This window comes from Nicotiana attenuata, unplaced genomic scaffold, assembly GCF_001879085.1.
Source record: "Nicotiana attenuata strain UT unplaced genomic scaffold, NIATTr2, whole genome shotgun sequence".
Taxonomy (NCBI): domain Eukaryota; kingdom Viridiplantae; phylum Streptophyta; class Magnoliopsida; order Solanales; family Solanaceae; genus Nicotiana; species Nicotiana attenuata.
This window is the reverse complement of record NW_017670663.1, coordinates 116284-131746: the sequence shown is the minus strand read 5'-3', so window position 1 is coordinate 131746 and position 15463 is coordinate 116284. Positions and strand designations below refer to the sequence as shown.

General features: G+C 40.3%; 1 protein-coding gene across 1 annotated transcript; it reads right to left on the bottom strand.

Annotated features, from left to right (window-relative positions):
• Positions 1-817: 817 nt before the first annotated feature.
• LOC109242013 lies at positions 818-4527 on the bottom strand. The gene is made up of 4 exons (XM_019408840.1): positions 4267-4527; positions 3582-3837; positions 3304-3467; positions 818-895 (listed from the first exon to the last, which is right to left on the bottom strand). Exons 1-4 carry the CDS (start codon positions 4525-4527, stop codon positions 818-820), a joined length of 759 nt encoding a protein of 252 aa, XP_019264385.1.
• Between the last annotated feature and the right edge of the window lie 10936 nt (positions 4528-15463).

The window sequence follows — 15463 nt, the reverse complement described above, 5'->3', positions numbered from 1 at the left end:
CATCGAATTCAAGCCTAAGTTTCTTAAAAACTTCCGAATTACGCATTCGATCAAAAACCCAATCAAACGACGTCCAAATGACCTGAAATTTTACCCGCACATCCAAAATCACCTAGCGAAGCTACTGCAACTCTCGGAATTCCAATCCGACCCCCGGATCAAAATCTCACCTATCCACCGAAATTCGCCATAATGCCAACTTGCCAATTCAAGCCTAATTCTACTCCGGACCTCCAAAATCACTTCCGATCGCACTCCTAAGTCACAAATCACCTCTCGAAGCTAACTGAATCACTGGAAATACATCCGAGCCTTCTAACTAATAAGTCAACGTTCGGTTGACTTTTCCAAGCCAAACCTTCCTTAAAGAGACTAAGTGTCTCATTTCCTATCCAAACCAATTCAATTCAACTCTAACTCACCCGTTGCTGATAATAAAACATGAAAGAGCAATAAATGGGGGAAACAGGGCTGTAATACATGAGACGACGGGTTGGGTCGTCACACACGTTGACAATGATTCTGGCCACCAAGGTAAAAATGAAAACATAGCACTACAACGGAGTACCCCCGGTTGGCCTCTATGGAGTTCCGGCTGTAGATCTAATCAATATCAGCTCACATGTAGCCATCAACGTAAGTTTGGCCGTCGATCCTGAAAGTAGCATTCATGGGGATGTTTGACAAGCCGCTCAAAGCGCACATGGCGGCGAAGATGGCAGGGTCAGCCTACGGATGATCTTCGAAATGTTGCAGGCTCAGCAGGCAGCGATAGCCCAGCTCCAAAACCAGAATCATCCACCGAGTAACGTCGAGCTCAAGCCGTCTCAGGAAGTTGTACACAGGGTCGAATCGGTTTCAAGGAAATCAAACGAGAATGAATCGGCGACCAATCCTGCAATCATGAAGATACTCGAAGAGCTGACAAAACGAATTGAGTCAGGGGAAGAGAAGATCGAGATGAACGACAAGAAGGTTGTAACTTACAACTCCAGGGTCGATCGAATCCCGGGGGCACCGCCAATATTGAAGGGGCTGGATTCCAAAAAGTTTGTACAAAAATGTGACGACCCAAACCGATGGGCCGCGACGGGTGCCCGAGTCCTACATGTCGAACACCCTTAAGCATGCGACTAAGATATAAACATGAATAACATCTGCTGAATTACGAGAATAACATGCGTGAGGAAAACCTGCCCAAAAGACATATATACCTACACGTGCGAAATACGTAGGGCGAGCCGACAAGGCTGCTACAGACAACTATATATCCAAAACTGGAAGCCGACAAGGCAACATACTACCCAACTATACATGACTGTCTAGAGACCTCTAACAGAATATACAACTGTACTAGGACGTGACTAGGCCCCGTATACCCATATATGTATACAAACATATCGTACCAAAATGCAAAGCAGCCCCGGATCTAGTAAAGCACACCAATTCTCGCTGACCAAGATCCTAAGAAGGGGGACCATCAGCTTGTCTACCTGCACCTGCGGGCATGAAACACAGGCCCCGGGAAATAGGGCGTCAATACGAATAATGTACTGAGTATGTAAGGCATGAAAATCAGTACATAAAAGACATAGATGAAACATGGAATAAAGAATTCCGCATGTAAGTCTAAATAACTTTGTAAATCCTGAAACATTTATAATGTCATGCACGTGCGTATAAATGTCGTGTCATGCATAGGTATAGGTGTTCATAACATCATCAAGCCTCTGAGGGCATCCCATCATATCATTTCGGCCACTATGGGCAAAATCATCAACATATACCAGCTGATCAGGTGGTGGTGCGTATAAAACGCCGTAACCTTTTTCCATATCCCATGTACATATAAGTACATATATATACGCATATATAATGCCATTTGGTCTTGGGTCAATGTACATGTATAAATGAATGAAATGCATAAAAATATGTTAAAAAGATCATTATATCTTTTGGATAAACTTTATCAACTACGTATTTTTTTTAGACCCATGAACAGAAGATGTGATAATAAGATACATGGGAATTCAAGAACATAGGCACCTCTAATATTTCTATGAATAGAGTCATTTATAAAAGTTGTGCATTTGCTCATTTCGTTTGTATCGTATGGATCATGCCAAAAAGAAAGAAGGGATAGCCTTAACATAGCTGAGTCGATTCTCTTGACAATCCCTCTAACACACGTTAATTGCGACAAAACACGTGACGACAAGATTGGAGTAGAGAAAAATCCGTATGAAATTCTTGAGGAAGATTACACCGTACTCCCTTAGACTCGCAAATCTCATGTTGTTGTAATATTACTAAATCTCTTTTGAGTGAGAGCTAAGCAACTCACGTTGCTAATGAAGTTTCCTTGTGCTGAAGCCTTTCTTAGATGTAACACACCTTCAGTTTGAATAAGAGAAGTATTCTAAGTCTTGGTGGTGTGGGCCCCACCTTTCAAGACTTGGTGTCACATTTCTTCCTTAAAATATGACACCTTTCAATCTTTATTAAGAGTCATTAGATGGGAAGGGGATGCTTACCACGGTTGGGGGGGGGGGGGGTTTAAGTTATCCAAAGTCTTTAATTAAGCACCCCCTAATCCTTAATTAATTTGTTAGTTCCCCCATTAATCAATAATTAACCAATTATTCACATGATTAAAATTTTTTCTCAAATTACGTAAAATACTACTCACTTAACACATTTTATGTACCCTACTATCATGGTCATGGGGTACCTTGTATGACACTAGTCCATAAATACCGGGTATTATGGCTTGTATCGTATTATATCCCAAATTGACAACCTTCAACGAAACTCGTTTTCTTTGATTCGTTTACCCTTTAACCTTCACGGCACTTACTTATGGCTTGTTATAAATAGCATAAATGTTTATAACCTCAAGATAATCTCATCCCCGAATCTACGTCGATTATCTGAAGACGAAACTTTAACGTACGAAATCGCGAGATGTAACATCCTCCCCCCATAGAAACATTCATCCTTGAATGTTTAGCTTCCCGGGATCTATATAAATTTTGGCAGATCCGCCTTTGTAACAGTACTACTATCAATCCTTCATGTAGAGAACTCAATAATTCAACGCCACATATAGTAATTATCACTCACGACAATGGCCTCACACATCCAATGATAATAACTAATACAAGAATCCATACACGTACCTTAAGGCTGTGATGTCTCAGTCGGATCCTTCTCTGGAAGAGGAAATAAGTGAGGATATCTAGACTTCATGTCTTCTTCGGCTTCCCAAGTCATTTCTTCCACATTGTTGTTTCTCCAAAGTACCTTCATCGAAGTTACGTCTTTAGTCCTCAATCTACGAACCTGTCTATCTAGTATAGCAATGGGAGTTTTCTTAGATGATAGTTGTTTTGTGACCTGAACATCATCAACTGACACAACTCTGGAAGGATCTCCAATACATTTACAGAGCATAGACACATGAAAGACTGGATGTACAGATTCCAAGTCAGAAGGCAAGTCTAACTCATATGCTACCTGGCCTACCTTGCGTATGATCTTATATGGTCCAATGTACCGAGGGCTAAGTTTTCCTTTCTTACCAAACCTCATAACGCCTTTCATTAGTGATACCTTTAGGCACACCCAATCGTCAACCTGAAACTCCAAGTCTAATCGTCGATTATCCGCATAGGACTTCTGACGGCTTTGAGCTGCTAATAGCCTTTCCTGTATAAGCTTAATCTTCTCGATTACCTGTTGTACCAATTCTGGTCCTACTAACTTAGTTTCCCGAACATAGAACCATCCTATAGGCGACCTACACTTCCGTCCGTAAAGAGCTTTGTATGGATTCATCTGAATACTGGAATGATAGCTATTATTATACACGAACTCAATAAGCGGCAGATGATCATCCTAGCTACCCTTGAAGTCTATCACACAAGCCTGTAACATATCCTCAAGTGTCTGAATAGTATGCTCAGCCTGCCCGTCTGTTTGGGGATGAAATGTTGTACTAAGACTTACTTGAGTCCCCAATCCTTTTTGGAAAGACCTCCAGAAATTAGCTGTAAACTGAGCCCCTCTATCCGAGATAATAGATATAGGGACACCATGAAGTCGTACTATCTCCTTAATGTAGAGCCTTGCATAATCCTCTGCGGAATATATAGTCCTAACAGGCAGAAAATTGGCTGATTTTGTAAGTCTATCAACAATCACCCATATAGAATCGAACTTTCGTTGGGTACGAGGTAAGCCTACGATGAAATCCATTTTGATTACTTCCCACTTCCAAGTCAGAAGCTCTATAGCCTGCAATAATCCACCGAGTTTTTGATGTTCAATCTTAACCTGGTGACAGTTAGGGCACTTAGCAACAAACTCTGCTATATCCTTTTTCATTCCATCCCACCAATATATTTCCCTGATATGTTCCTCCTGGATGGATAGAATAACGAGAATAATGAGTTTCTCCCATGACCTGCCGACGTAGTCCTGCAACATTAGGGATACATAATCGTCCTCGATATCTGAGGACCCCATCTTATGTAATCTCAAACAGTGTCTTCTCCTTCCGAGAGGTTGTATTCTTATAATGAGCTAACACATGATCCTCGTATTGGCGTTCCTTCACTTCAGTTACTAAAGAGGATGTTGTCGTGTCCTGAATAGTAATTCTGGTATCACCTGAATCCAATAATCGAACCCAAGACTAGCTAGCTGATGAATCTCATGGGCTATTCCCCTATTCTCTGGCTATAAATATGACAAACTACCCATAGATCTACGGCTAAGGGCGTTGGCTACTACGTTCGCCTTCCTCGGATGGTATAAAATATCAACGTCATAGTCTTTAAGTAGCTCCAACCATCTCCTTTAACGTAAGTTCGATTCCTTTTGCTTGAAGACATACTGGAGGCTCTCATGATTTGTATAGATATTAGCATGAATGCCATACAAGTAGTGCCTCCACATCTTTAGTGCATGAATCACCGCGGCTAACCCTAAATCGTGGGTCGGGTAATTCTTCTCGTGCTTTCTTAGTTCTCTAGAAGCATAAGCTACAACCTTACCATGCTGCATCAGTACACAACCCAATTCGACGCCCGAAGTATCACAATAGATAGCATAACCATCGGTTCCCTCTGGGAGTGTTAGAACCAGTGCTAAAGTTAGTCTATCCTTCAATGCCTGGAAACTCCGTTCGCAAGCATCGGTCCATTGAAACTTATCTCCCTTCTGAGCCAACTTTCTCAATGGTGCCGAAAGAGAAGAAAATCCCTCTACAAATCTCCTGTAATAACCTGCCAGACCGAGAAAACTACGAACCTCCGTCGGTGTCGTGGGTCTAGGCCAAGTCTTTACTGCCTCAATCTTTTGTGTATCAACCCTGATACCCTCACCCGAGATAATATGCCCAAGGAAAGCTACAGAGTTCAGCTAGAATTCACATTTAGAGAATTTTGCGTACAACTTTCCTTTTTGTACAACTCTGAGCACAGTACGAAAATGAACTGCATGCTCAGTCTTTGAATGAGAATACACCAATATATCATCAATAAATATAATTACGAACATGTCTAAAAAAGGGTCTGAACACACGGTTCATCGAATCCATGAATACTGCTGGGGCATTAGTCAAATCGAATGACATAACACGAAACTTAAAGTGCTCGTATCTGGTCCTGAATGCTGTCTTCGGAATATCTTTCTCCTTAACCCTTACTTGATGGTACCCGGACCTCAAGTCCATCTTCGAGAAACACTTGACACCTTGCAACTGATCAAATAAATCATTAATCCTCTGGAGGGGGTACTTATTCTTGATCCACTACAAGAAAAAAGGCCTTTAAGGAAGGAAAATCTGATCCCTAAAAGCCCAAATCTGGTCCCAAAAGGGTATATTACGACGGGGAAAAGCTGGTCGTAACCCGTCGTAATAGCCTCCGCCACAAAAACCTTTAACGACGGGTCTAAAAACCTGGTCGTTAAATAGATTTAGAGACCAGGAGAAATTCTGGTCGTGAAATACTTTTAGAGACTACATATCTCGTCCCTAATAGACGATGACGAATATCTATATTTCCGTCGCTAAACCTTTTAGCGACCAACCTTTAACTGGTCACAAATTAACTTTTAGAGAAGGGCAAAAAATCTGATCGTAAAATACTTTTAGACTACATATCTTGTCATTCCAATCGTTAAACCATTTTAGCGACCAACCTTTAACTGGTCCTAGATTATGTTTTACAGACGAGGTCCCTATTTAAAATAATTTTGTTATTTAGCATTCATATTCATGGTCTCTTATTAACCATGAATAGTCCTAAAGCTCAATGCCATCAAAATATATTAATACCAATAAATATCAAATTGGTATTGAAAAATCTAGATACAAAAAGACAATATATCAAGTTCATATCCTATGATGATGATACTTTCTATATTTGGTCAACATCTTAATAAAAAAAACTTAGCTAACATCTTCAGCTAGACTATGATGATATCAAGTTTTGCATAACAGTCTTAGAAAAATAATAATGAGCTCGTGCATCTTCTAAACTTGCATCTTGACTTGTAGCTTCAATCTTCATAACCTGAAAAGTTTGAAAAGATGATAAATACTATTGGTAAAATAACATATATATATAAATTTTAAACTAGCAATAGTTAAATCGCTTACACCAAAAGCAGTCTAAATTCATCATGTGTTATCCAGCAACATCAACAATGCTACAGGGAAATAATATAAAAATTTATTAGAAAAGTTTTGGGATGGTAAATCAAACTTTGGTTCGAAAAATCCCGGTACGACAATTCAAGATTTACCATTCAAGAGAACAACTATTATGAACAGACAACAACGTTATAGAGAGGTCTGACTGTATTATAATAACAATGTAGGGGAACAAAGACACAAAGAACACACAAAAATTAGGGTGTGATCAGGAAAAACTTGGAAAGAAATATAAGTAGATCAAAAGAGGGAAGCACCAACGACTTTAGTTGTGTTTTTCCAGTTTCATATTCGGATTTAGCTTGTATAGACTTATGCTGGAAATTTTCAGTTGCAGTTTTTACTTATTAAAGCAGGTCGTTACACTGATTCTATATACAATAGTTGTTATTTTCACTTCTTTTATCAGAAGTTAAATTATTTTCTTCTAGTATTTTATTTAGTAAGATAAAAGGGTTGTTTGTTTCCTCCATTAATACCTGCTTCAATGACACAACATGTAAAGGTTATATCTGTATGTTTTTATGACACAAAATTAAGATGCAGCACTTGAAACCTTACAGTTATGAAGTGAAAGTTGAAAGGAAAATGATAAAGTCACTCACATATATACTGACTCTAACCCCCCTCCCTTCCCTCTTCTCATTTGATAGGAGTGATTTTATCTTTACCCAAGTCTATCATCTGAGTTGCCATTTAATTTTATCACTAGAAAATTTGTTTTTTAATAATAGAGTGGGGTAGCTGCTCCTTCTGGTCCTTTTTCCTTATGTTTGTGCGTCTATCTAAGTGCATCTTTCTTTGTCTGTCCAACACCCTCACTCTACCACAGAACTAACCATCATCTGCACAGCAGTGACTCTCATCAATCCTCTCAACCCCATAACAATCATCACTGATGTCACGACCCAAGTTCGACCTCCCTGAACTGTCGTGACGACACCCAGTCTCTACGACTAGGTAAGCCTAACAATTTGCGGATAGGAACGAGATGTGAAACAAATAAAAATTGAGGATAAATAGTAATAAAACGTATAAGATGATGCTCGGCATATACCAATACATACTCTCAAAAACTGAATCTACTCCCAAAATCCGGAATCTCATGAAATCACAAGTTGAGAATACTACATAGTGCTCTAACTCTAGAATGTCTAGTCAAAAGTAAATACAAAAGATCTATAGCTAAAAGAGGGAATGGAGAGGGTCTCCTCGGTCTGCGGACGCGGCAGATATACCTCAAAGTCTCTGAAGATCGCCTCGCCTCACTGACGGTATGGCGGAGCCGAAGAACCTGGATCTGCACACGAAAAATATGTGCAGGAAAGTGCATGAGTACACCACGGCGGTGCCCAGTAAGTGCCAAGCCTAACCTCAATCGAGTAGTGACGAGGAAGGTCAGGGCCCTACTGGTATATATATATATATATATATATATATATATAAAAAGCAGTATGATTAAAGCACTAACAATCGATAAAGAATAAAAGCACAGAAAGAATATAACTCAATACACAGAAATAGCAACAGGGGGATCTACCAGGATATCGTCCTGTAGTCCCAAATGTAAATGTGTAGGAGAATCTACCGGAATACCGATACGTAGTCCCAAAGTATATATCCAGTACAGGGGAATCTACCGGGTGCTGTCCCGNCCAGAACAACAGGTAAACAATCGGTAAAGAATGTACAAAAAACCATACTGAAACCATTAAGAGGAAGAAAGTAAATTAAAGTAAAAAAAGAAGAAAAGAATATTGAAAAATTAACTACCTCTACCCCGTGACAATTCCTTTTACCACAAAAACTGAAAAGAGAAAAGCTTGATAGTCAATTTGCAAAATTTTTGGAGATTTTAAAACAGATTCACATCAATATTCCGTTCACTAATGCTTTATTGAAAATGCCTTCATAAGTTTTTAAAAAAAATTTGTCAAGTAAAAGGAAATTGGAAGAATTTTATGTGGTGATGCTTACTGAAAAATGCAGAGCTATACTTCAAAATAAGCTACCACAAAAACTTGGTGATCCAGGTAGTTTTACAATTCAATGCACTTTGGGAGAAGTATATTTTGAAAAAGCACTTTGTGATTCTGGAGCTTCAATTAACTTGATGCCATTTTCTATTTTTAGAAAATTAAATCTTGATGAAATGAAAGACATAAGTGTTTCTCTTCAGTTTGCAGATTAAAGTACAAAGAAACCTAAGGGAATAATTGAAAATGTGCTCGTAAGAGTAGATAAGTTTGTTTTCCCTGTAGATTTTATAGTACTTGAAATGAAGGAATGTCCCGATGAACCAATCATTTTGGGTAGACCATTTCTTGCCACAGGTAGAGCAATCATAGATGTCCATCAAGGACAACTAATTTTGAGAGTTGATGAAGAAAGAGTCATTTTTGATACGCAAAAGATATTAAGATTTTCAGGAGATGTGACATCATCTTGGTGTTTTTCGATTGACATGCTTAATTATCTTACAGATGAATTCAAAGATGATCAATTAATTCCAGACTCAATGGAAAGATGTTTGGCCAAATCTGGCACAATACAAGATGATGATCCTATCAACAGAAGAGAAGCCGAAATACTAGAAAAAGATTCAGAAGATGAGGAGATACAACTAGAACAAGTTCAACCAAAAATTGATCTCAAAGTTCTCCCATCTCATATAAAATATGTTTATCTTGAGGAAGAACAATTTCCAGTAATTATTTCATCTTCTCTTACTGTAGGACAAGAAGAAAAACTGATTGAAGCGGTGAAAGCACACAAAGGAGCCTTGGGGTGGATTGTTATCAAGACCCTAGTTCTCCCTCCATGAACCTGTCGTGACGGCACCCTCTACGACTAGGTAAGCCTAACATTTGCGGATAAAGGAATAAAACATGAAAAGTAACAACTGAAAGTAAATTTTAGACAAGGAAAAGCAATGCCGCTCGGCATATAAAATAATCACTCTCGAACTGGACATAAATGCTCCCAAAACCCAGAATATCATGAGTCACAAGCTACAGAAGTAATAATGCTCCTAAACTCCAGAAACTATCAACGAAAAAAAATACAAGAAAAGTCTTTAACTTAAGCAAGAGTAGATAGGGACTCTTAGGTCTGCGGACACGGCAAATATACCTCGAAGTCTCTACAGTCATCTCGCCTCACTGGTAATGTGGCTGGAAAGAGGTACCTGGATCTGTACACGAAAAACATGTGCAGGAAAGGGCATGAGTATACCACAGCGGTACCCAGTAAGTGCCAAGCCTATCCTCGGTCGAGTAGTGACGAGATCAGGTCAGGGCCCTACTGGTATATATATATATATATATATATATATAAAAAGCAGTATGATTAAAGCACTAACAATCGATAAAGAATAAAAGCACAGAAAGAATATAACTCAATACACAGAAATAGCAACAGGGGGATCTACCAGGATATCGTCCTGTAGTCCCAAATGTAAATGTGTAGGAGAATCTACCGGAATACCGATACGTAGTCCCAAAGTATATATCCAGTACAGGGGAATCTACCGGGTGCTGTCCCGTAGTTCCAAATATAAATGTGCAGGGGGATCTACCGGAATACGGATCCGTCGTCCCAAAGTAAATATCCAGTACAGGGGAATCTATCGGGTGTTGTCCCGTAGTTACAAATATAAATGTGCAGGGGGATCTACCGGAATACCGATCCGTAGTCCCAAAGTAAACACGCAACAGTCCCAAGAAAGAATCTACAGTTCTATTCGAGAATAAACAGAAATTCTATTCTAAACATGCTGCACAGAATACAAGTAAGCAGTTAAAGCAGGTAAGACAATTAAATCACATAAGCATGCTTTTCCTAAACTAAACAAGAGGCTTCACGTACAAGTATTGCTCAATTACAAAAAAACATAGATATTTGCTTAATGAAAACGGGGTTTCTTTCCACAAATAGCACGTGTACGCACTCGTCACCTTACGTACACGACATTCATATAACGACAGTACCAAATCCTAAGGGAAGTTCCCCCACGCAAGGTTAGGCAAGCCACTTACCTCGAACCAGCTCAAAATCAATCCGAAACCATGCTCTTGCCACGAGTATCCAACTCCGGGTGGCCCAAATCTAATCAAATTAATTGCATAATGTAAATATAACTTCAAGTAGCTAATTCAACTAATAAATTTGAAGCTAACACACGAAATTAGGAAAATCGTCCGAAAAGTCCCCCGGGCCCACATCTCGGAATCGGACAAAATTCACAAAACTAGACTCCTTACACTCTCACGGGTTCATGCATACCAAATACATCAAAATCCAACCACAAACAACCCCTCAAATCCCTAAATCAAAGTCTCCAATTTCAAACCCTAAACCCCCAATTTTAACCACCATTTTCCATAAATTCCTTCTCAAATCAGTGAAATAACACCATATAAACGAGTTTTGGTTCCAAAAACCTTACCTCCTCGAAGCTCCCTTGAATTCTCTCTCAGAAATCTCCCAAAAAGCTTTAATCCCGGATAAAAAATGGTGAAATAGAGCTGAAAATCGCGAAGGAACCCTTATATAGGTCTGGCCCAGGGTTTCCGCACCTGCGGCCCTAATCCCGCTTCAGCGGTACCGCTTCTACGGTCTAACCAACCGCATATGCGGTTTTCACTTAATGCACTGGGACCACACCTGCGCCCATCTACCCGCACTCGCGGTCCCGTAGGTGCCATAAAATCACCCGCACCTGCGACTTCTGACTTTTCTTCATCTGGCCACATCTGCGGCTAACCACACTCTTCTGCGGTTCCGCACCTGCGGTCCCCAATCCGCAGGTGCGGTTATGACAGGAATTCAGCAGCTTCGGCTGCTCACTCTAACTCCCAACTTCCCGTCAACCATCCGGAATCATCCCGAGGCCCCCGACACCTCAACCAAAAGTACGAACAAGTCATATACAATTATTCAAACTTGTACCAATCTTCGGAACACTCAAAACAACATCGAATCATCAAAACACCCTCGGATTCAAGCCTAAGGATTCAAAAACTTCCAAATTCCGCATTCGATCAAAAAGTCTATCTAACCTCGTCCGAATGACCTGAAATTTTGCACACACGTCCCAAATTACACAATGGACCTACTCCAACTTCCGGAATTCCATTCCGACCCCGATATAAAAATCTCACTATCGAACCGGAAACTTCAAAAATTCGACTTTCGGCATTTCAAGCCTAATTAAGCTACGGACCTCCAAACACAATCCAAACATGCCCCTAATCTCGAAATCACCCAAAGGCGCTAACAGAATCGATGAAATTCCATTCCGAGGTTGTCTTCACACTGCTCCGACTACGGTCCAAATTCTAAAGCTTAAGCTCTCATTTAGGGACTAAGTGTCCCAAAACACTCCGAAACTCTAAACAAATCCTCCCAACAACTCACAATAGCAGAAAAAAATATGGGGAATCCAGTTAATAGGGGATCGGGGCGTTAATTCTTAAAACAACCAGCCGGGTCGTTACAACTCACATCCCAGAGCCCAGAAAACCACACCTACACACACACTTTATCCTCTCCCTTGTTCCTACTGAATTGTTTCAGTCCATATGCAAGAACCTGAAGACAAACATACTGAAACCCCATAACATAAATAAAACCACAACCAAGGCAATGGAATAATATATGCTTGTCAAATTGATATTTTAAGTCTCAACTATATGCTTCTCACATGTTTGGAGGGAATGACTATAGAAATTGATTATACGCAAATCAACTATAAAAATTAAAAAGTTGGGTATATTGTTACTAACTTGGTCGGCAGCCAAAAACAATGGTCATTTAGTTGAAATGGGCGATGTCGTCGTAAGCGGGACATGTGATTGTTGAGTAGTGAAGAACTCTCTTATTTTCCTCATTTCTTTCATCTCATCTTCTAAGGTAGACAAGCGCTCATTTAAGGATTTGTTTTCTTCATTCAAAGATTTGTTTTCTTATCGAGTTGAACGTAGCGCGGAGAGTAATTCAGCCTTTGAAGAAGTTCCACCTTTCAAGTCTTTCTCCTTTACTCCTGTCACGACCCGGATTTCCCACCATCGGGAGTCGTGATGACGCCTACTGTTGGAGCTAGGCAAGCCAAACATATAAATATTTTCGGATAACAACACAACAATAATAAAATAACGAGTCTTTAAATAAATGCGGAAGTCTAATATTTCACTACCCAAGACTGGAGTCGGTATCTCACGAACTACTAAAGAGTGCTACAAACAAGTCTGAATAGAAAATGCATAAATGTCTGTCTCGGTACAATGAAAACAAACTGAAAACATAGAAAGGGACTCCGGCCTGCGAACGCCAGCTAGGCTACCTCGTAAGTCCCTGGACTGAAGTCAGCTCCCGATCAATATCCTACTGCTGTGGTCCGAAAGCTTCTCCGGTACCGTGATCTGTGCAAAAGAGCACAGAAGTGTAGCATCAGCACAACCGACCCCATGTGCTGGTAAGTGCCTGGCCTAACCCCGGCGAAGTAGTGAAGAGGCTAGACAGGACTACCCAACCAACCTGTGCAATTCAATATATATATATGCAATAAAAGGAAAGAACAAAGAAATTAAACAGTTAAGAGGGAGTGGAGCATACTATGGGGGAATACAGTCCGGATATAAAGTCAACAATTTAAGTAAGAAACATGGCAATAACAATAATTAATGAGAGCAGGAAAATCAACAGTTGCACGGCATCAACCTTCGTGCTTCTACTCTCATTCTCACCAAAAGAAATCAAATAAAGTGCACGGCATCACCCTTCGTGCTATCCCTCACATAACTCTCATATCATGGCACGGAATGATCCTCGTGCAATTATAATCAAATCAGACCACGGAACTGTCCCTTCGTGCATAATAATCAAAACATGGCACGGAATGACCCTTCGTGCAACTATAATCAAACATGGCACGGAATGACCCTTCGTGCATTATCACTCTTCCTCACCCAAACAGTAATCACAACCAAACGGGGCGAGGGGATAAACAAATAATAAGAAATGTCCCGGCAAGGGAATTACTCAATTAATAGCTAAATCCCGGCAAGGGAGCAACAACGATACTTTCACATCCCGGCAAGGGAGATAATCAATATCTCAAACCATCCCGGCAAGGGATTAATAATATCACTTTCTATTTCTTTCATTTCTTACTCAATAGTCTTTTTATCGTTCGAGCCAACGCTCCAAAGAATTTACAATTCATAATTAGTCCTCATACTCTTCACATTGCATAGAGTTCATCAATTAACATGGAAGAGTCATAACAATATCAGGATAAGTACATACAAGGACCCACGGTCATGCTAGACACCGGTGTATAGATACTCGTCACCATGCCTATACACCGTACTCGATCATTTAGCAATTAGCAAATAATAACATGCTAATCCTATTCCTTCAAGCCAAAGTTAGATCAAACACTTACCTCGGTCCAAAGAATAGCAATCAATCCTCAAATACCGCCTTTCCTCTACAATCCGACTCCGAAACAATGATATCTAGGCATAATTAATTCAATAGTATCAATAAAGACTCAATGGCAACATCCCATAGCCTAGATATGAATTCCCTAGCATTCTTCCAAAAATACCAAAATTCGACACCGGGCCCACATGGTCCAAACACGAGGCTCAGACCAAAACCTAGTCACCCATAACCCCACGAGTCCAAATATATAATTTGTTTTAAGATTCGACCCCAAATTGAGGTTGGATCACCCAAAATTCTCAAAACCCTAACTCTACCCAAAACCCCTAATTTCTACTTTGATTTCATGATTTAGGCTTAGAAACTTGCTAAAATGAAGGAAATGAGTGGGGAATTACTTACCCAAGTGGTCTTGAAGAGTGGGGGCTTTAATGGCTTCCTAAAGCTTGGGGGAGAAGAGAGCTCGTGAGAAAAGTGAAGAAATCCCGTGTGTTCTGATTCTGGAAATTAAAAATATAACTGGGCGTTTTTACCCTACGCGATCGCGACTAAGAGGACGCGTTCGCGGTGAAGAGAAACTGGGGGCATCGCGTTCGCGATGGGTGTGATGCGAACGCGAAGAGGAAGCTGGTGGGGGCGCTGGGATTGCCTTATGCGAACGCGTAAAAAGGGGGTGCGAACGCGGTTGAGGAAGGGCTGTAAGTACGCGAACGCAGGGGCCTTTCCGCGAACGCGAAGAAGGGAGAGTCCAAAGCTATGCGAAAGCGGGGTCGAGTCCGCGATCGGGAAGAAGGCAACAGTTGGGCAAAAATTGCAGAGAAATCTGCTACAATTCCTAAGTGTAAAACATCCCGGGACACCTCCGAAACACTCCCAAGCCCTCGGGGCTCCCAACCAATCACACACACTAACTCAACAACATCCTACGAACTTACTCGAGCGATCAAATCACCAAAACAACATCAAAATCAATGAATCAAACCTCAAAATCATCATTTTTCATTATAACTTCACAAACTTCAAACTTTAGATATTTAGGTCCGAAACACGCCAAATGATGTCCGTTTTCGACCAAACTTTACAGAAAGCGCTTAACACATATTTAAGACTTGTACCGGGTGTCGGAACCAAAATACGAGCCCGATACCATAGTCTTTTAATAAATTTTCATTTCCATTTTCCTTAATAATTCCAAAAAAACAATTTCACCGAAAAATTCTTTTACTCGGGTTCTAGACCCCGGATTTTGACTCCGGGCACATGCCCGAGTCCCATATTTTTCTACGGACCTCG